Source organism: Ceratosolen solmsi, unplaced genomic scaffold (genome assembly GCF_000503995.2).
Source record: "Ceratosolen solmsi marchali unplaced genomic scaffold, CerSol_1.0 scaffold30, whole genome shotgun sequence".
In the NCBI taxonomy this organism is placed as follows: Eukaryota; Metazoa; Arthropoda; class Insecta; order Hymenoptera; family Agaonidae; genus Ceratosolen; species Ceratosolen solmsi.
The window spans coordinates 9,295,036-9,301,154 of NW_011948421.1; the positions used below are offsets into that span (position 1 = coordinate 9,295,036).

General features: G+C 21.9%; 1 protein-coding gene across 1 annotated transcript in view; it reads right to left on the bottom strand.

Moving 5' to 3' along the window:
- Positions 1 to 5,464: 5,464 nt before the first annotated feature.
- The window catches only part of LOC105361729 (involucrin-like), a 4,577-nt gene continuing 3,922 nt past the window's right edge, over positions 5,465 to 6,119 (bottom strand). Inside the window, exons 3-4 of the mRNA XM_011498981.1 lie at positions 5,874 to 6,114; positions 5,465 to 5,480 (exon numbers count right to left, since the gene is read on the bottom strand). Coding sequence (XP_011497283.1) covers positions 5,465 to 5,480; positions 5,874 to 6,114 — 257 coding nt within the window. The remainder of the gene's footprint in view (positions 5,481 to 5,873; positions 6,115 to 6,119) is intronic.

The following is a 6,119-nucleotide window of genomic DNA, read 5'->3' on the forward strand; positions in this document are numbered from 1 at the left end:
GTGACCATAGAGTATATATTATATGTTGATGGATGTGTGCGTATGACTGTATATATCATGCATTGATATGCGTGTATGTGCGTGGGTACTGCAGAAGTGAATGCAAGAAAGCGCGCATGTATATATGAATATGTGTATTAAATATGATATGTATATATACAAATATGTATTTTTGTTTTTTTGTATATATGTATAGGAAGTACTTATAAAGATAAAAAAAAATGAGAGACGTTATAAATCTCGTATCCATCACCGAGCGAAAAGAAATAAGAACTATTGCAGGAGAAAATCTGGTCGTAAGAAAAGCATTAAGCTATTGGCACACTAGAAAAAGTCTCAGAAAGAAAAAGAGAGGAGAAAATGATAGAGAGGGGGAGAAAGAGAGTGAGAGAGTTGAGAGCGGCAGGGAGGGAGGGAGAAAGAGACAGACAGACAAAAAGCACTGCCAGATTGAGCTCCAAGAGGTGACCAGGACTTCTCCTTTTGCGTCTGTTCAATTCTTCCCCTCATTACTTGTTCCCTCCTTCATTTTCTTTCCTTTTTTTTCAATTCACCGCAGAATTAAATAGACGTATCCAATACGTTCCCCACTACAAAGCCTTCATTCCCCCTTCTACCAAATAATATTTTCCTTTCTCGTTCATGCACAATGGTATATCCCTACTACTTTGTTTTCAATCATTCAATTTTATTTTCTTTTTTCTATTTTACTTAAAGTTTCTTAGTTACGAGATAACTTTTGTTTTCGACTACTTGCAAATAGATTATTCATAAAATTATTATTTTTTAGTCAATATTTATTTTTTAATAATTGTATTTATCCGTATAAATATTTTTCATATTTATTTACATATACAATACATAGAAATTTAGAAAAAATAAATTACTGTTTTCGTATTAAAATATTTTAATTATTGAATTTTGTATTTTGTAATATAAAAAAAAGTTGTTAAAATCTTAAATGTATGTATGATGCAACCGAAAATTTATTCTTTAACATTATGTTGAAGCCAAATTTTTTTTAGTTACATTCAATAATGATAAAGATAAAAAACTATTTTCTTAAAATAATAACTTAAAATAAAAAATAAAATAAAATTCATTAAAAAAATCTAAATTCGCTTGTTTTCTCATATGTAAATCTTACATATTTTATTTATGATTAACGTTAGATATACTTAAACAAACTATAATTGATTTCTATCTTAACAAGTAACAATTAGCTTTTCAATAAAATAAATTAAACAAATTTAAATACGTCGAGTACTGAAATACGAAACTCATTGGGTTTTTTCATTAGATAAAATCTCAAATATAATAACTAAATATGATCTACGATTGGAGGCATTCGATCTAAGTATGGATGAAATATAAGAGAACCATTAATTATCTTACGTCTATTTAGTATTTTTAAACATTTTATCAAGAAAAATAATATACATTACTTAATAAAACATTTATATGAATACTCGATTTCCAAAACTGAATATAATTGATCAGTATAAAAAAACGTTATTAGATAAAAGTAACTATTCCATAGAAATAAATAATAAAAATATAAAATTAATAATAAATAAATATTTTAAATTATATAAACTTTCGCTTTCAAGTAAATTTCTATGATTATTAATTAATCCTGATTCAATTAATTAATAACTGCTACAAATTTGAAGATAGAAAAAAAATTCTTATCAGACATAATTTGTTAAGATTTATCTAATATGTACACAATTTGTTTTAAATTTTGCAACTTCGCTAAACATATAATTTCATCATAAAAAAACATTTTATGAATTAGAAAAGTTAAGTATAGAGAATTAGTAAATTTATAATAACTCATTCAACGCGGAAAATCGTACATCTTTATGTAAACAATAGGATATTGAAATGCACTCAACATTATGCAAGAATTTCAAAAGAGTTGTGAAACGTAAAATAACTATAATCTATGTGTATTGGAACTAATTAATATATAAAATTATACATAATCGAAAACTTAGTTTCATCTACGAAACTGACTTAAGAAGAGTACGAACAATCGTTGTAAATATCGGCAAACAATTATGGTACACCAGTTTTCCAGGCAAATTTATTATAATATATTCATTCACATATTACTTTTTGATTTCAATAATATATTTATAAATATATTATTTATTTATTCTCAATTTGATTATAAAAAAAAACAAAATAATAAGTTCAAAATGACATCGTAAATAATATAAAGAATAGGTAAGAGAAAAATAATAAAGACTTTTTTTATTTAATGATATCAAAATCACATTATTTCTTTAATTAAAAATTGTTCAATGAAACATAAAATAAAAATTGTCATAAAATGAAAAAATGTATGGAAGTTTATTAAATGAATAATTACATTCCAAATTTTACCAAAATATTCGGTTATACATAAACATATAAAAATCATTTATCTTACCTATAGAAATTACTTCTGTTCCAATTAATCATATGTAATACTTAGAAAATGAAATATGGAATCTTGACAATATATTTATTTTTATTCCAATCTTACTTCCAAATATATAGAAAACCAAAACATATAATTAAAATTCAATAATGTGTATACTAAAAAAAAATAATTAATTACATAAAATTTCCTTTCAAGTGTTATGTATTTTCTCATCATTGCAATATAAAATCCGTAAAAGTTTTCAATTATAATTGAGTGATCTTATATTTTCAATATTCTTTATTAATATTTTAAAATTTGAGTATGTGTAGATAGGAATAATTTAATGTAGTATAAGTACATAAAAAATATGAAGTAATAAGAAGATATAAGTAAGTACTGTTTAAAGAAACATTGATATTTTCTATTTGATTACGTATATAACTATAGGTTATATAAGAGTATCAAAGCAGGACTAAAAATAAATCGATTATAAACATGAAATACAGTTGTATTTTTGTATAACGTTATTTTTATATACCTTTGAAATCGTGCAGTTTTATATTTTTATATTAGATTTAAAAATTGATTTAGAAAAAGTTTTCAATTTATTTGCTTTATTATACTTACACATAATTTATTTTTAAAAGATAATATGTAATGCAATATTTTCATTACAAGTTAAACAATTGATGTAGTTAAAAGTATATTCATTCAAAATTATATATAATAATTATCAAAAGCTTACAAAAATATATAAAAATTTATATCTGTATCTAATAAAATATAAGGAAAGTTAATTTTTTTAATACTTTTCTTTAGAACGCCATGAATTATACTTTTCAATAGTATTAATTTTCTATTTTTCAAACAACATTTAAAAATATTTAAGGTCTAAGCCAAATAATACAGATTAAACTCTATAAAATAGAATCTTTTAATTATGTTAAAAAAAAATTATGAAATAATTGTTTAATATTATTAAAACCCTCTTTATATATTACTATTCCTATAATATTTTTAGTATATTAATAAAGATTTTTTATTGCCATAGATTAATTTTATTATACTTTTTATTCCAATTATAATTTATAATCATAACAAAATACAACTATATTACTAAATACATAACTGTCATATATTAAGTCTTATTAGAATTTTTATATATTTAGATTAGAAATTATAGTATTTTTATCTGATAAAAAATATATGAATATGCAAGTAAATTTTATTGTATTCTAATTAACAACTAATATTTTTAAGAATTTAATTATTTTTATCGATATATTAAAATATTAATTAAATAAATGTAATACTCTTAAAATATCAAGCTTTAATCTATATTTTTAATATATCTTAATTAAAAGTAAATATATATAAGTCTAAATAAATAACTATATCATGATGTTAGAATTAAATTATTTTGTTTTCATACTTTAATAAAATATATGGATCTTTTAATGGTATAATTTAACTATTAACTAAAACTTTTCGTTCCCATTTTCAAAAATTTTTGTTTTGAATTTCAGAAATCTAAACTAGATATATTAATCTTAGGAATAATATAATTAAAATATATGTTCAAAATAATATATATTTATCGATTCATTTTTTATTTATTATGAAAAATATAAAATAAATTTTTAATTTTACATTTAAAAAAATTATTTAATTTCATAATAATTTGTACTATTTTATTTCATCAATATTACATTCATTTACTAACTATTAATCAATATGTTAACTGTAAATATTTTTTCATTAAGTGCTTTATTATTATTATTTATATTACTAAAATCAAAAACATTAACCATAAATGATATATTTTATTAAATAAATTTTAATAAAACTTTGTAAATATAAAAGATAAATTTAAGATGTATCTGTATTCCGTACAATTATCAGAAGCGAATGAAATAGTTGTGGAGCGAATGTTCTCATATTCACCTTTTTTTTTTAATCTAATTCATAAACTTAATTAATTAAAACATTACAATATTTTTACACGTTTAATTAAATTTTCTGATAAAATTTAAAATAATTCTATAATTCATATAATTTCATTTAAATTATTTACTAAGAAATCAGTACATATGATCATTCATTTGTAAAATCTATCACGAGCTTTCAAATAAACAATACATTCGCATTGTTCAAAAAGTACTTAAGAAATCATGCTATCATGCCCTTTAATTTTACTATTTGTTAGTAGATATTTTGCATGTAAGTTAGTAAATATATACCAAAACTATTAACATACTCAATATTTTATAAATACATTAACGTATGATGAAAAAAATGGAAATAATAATGATTCAATCTTCTTAATTATCAAACATAAAATTTTATACTTATCTTTTTAAATCCTTCTAAAGACGAAATTGAATAATAGAAAGGAAAAGGAAATACAAAAATACTTGATCCTATAAATGTTATTCTTTTTTATAAGTATAAATATTAATTGGTTATATTTTTAATTTATTTCGATTATCCCTCAATCTAAAATATTTTTATGATTTTATTTCTAGATATCATTGAAAATAATTTATAACCATACTTTTCATTTAACTCGATATTAATGACGATATTTATTTATTTATTCATTACACTTCGTTAATTAAAGTTTAATCGATTTATTTGTAGCTTGTTAAAATCTAAATCTAACTTAATAATGTCAAAGTAATCGATATAAAAAAGAACGATTGTTAGGCATCAGTTATTTAACATATGATTATAAAATGCTTATTCATTAAAAAATCTTTTATAAATTTATAATTGTGATTAGATTAAAATGCGAAAATTATAATTGTTTAAAAAAATGTTATCTAATTTGCAATTATATCAAGGAATACTTTGATATTTAACAATATCTCTTTAATTAGAATGTATATATTGACACAATTTTTTTCTACCTTTTTGTCATTGAAATTAATTTTGTGAATCAATTTTGAATTACTATTTTTTGTTTTTTGTAAAATCACTTAAGCAGTAATAGTATAATCAATTATACATAGAGAGTCTTATATTTTCTAAAGTAAAAAGAGCTTACGCTTGTCACCTGCATTCGCGTCTGTAAAAATCCCATTCACGAATCTGGTCGTTTGCGTACTCTATCGCTTATCTGTCGTACAACATATACCTTATCGCGTTATTATCGTAAACATACGTCTCGTCTCTCATAACGACTACAAATAATAATAATCTTGTATTCTGTTACTAAATTTATACACATATATGCACGCACGTACGCACATTCAAATACATAATTATATACCTTCAAGTAAAATTCAAAGAATTATCAATTTTATTTTGTGAATTAAAATTTAATTCATTATTCAATATAATTCGTTGGTTAAATTCATTCATAATTTTTGTAATTTTGATTAACTAAATCAATATGAATATGAAATCAATTTGTTATGTTATTTTTTTAATTAAAAAAAATAATAATAAAAGAACTAACCTGGGTCCCGTAGGTGAATGTGAAGTAGTTGAGCTCTGTTCGTGTTCTTGATGATGATGACTCGTACTCTGCTGATGGTGTGCATAAATCGAGTCTATGTAAAGCTGTTCTGACTGCACGCGTTCATCTTGAAGGTGATTGACCGAAACAACAGTAGGCTGCATTGCTGTGAGATGTGTAAAGCTTTGTAGCCTCGGTGGTTCTTGTGCTGGACTATATGTATTAGAAGTATCATTGTGTCTATTA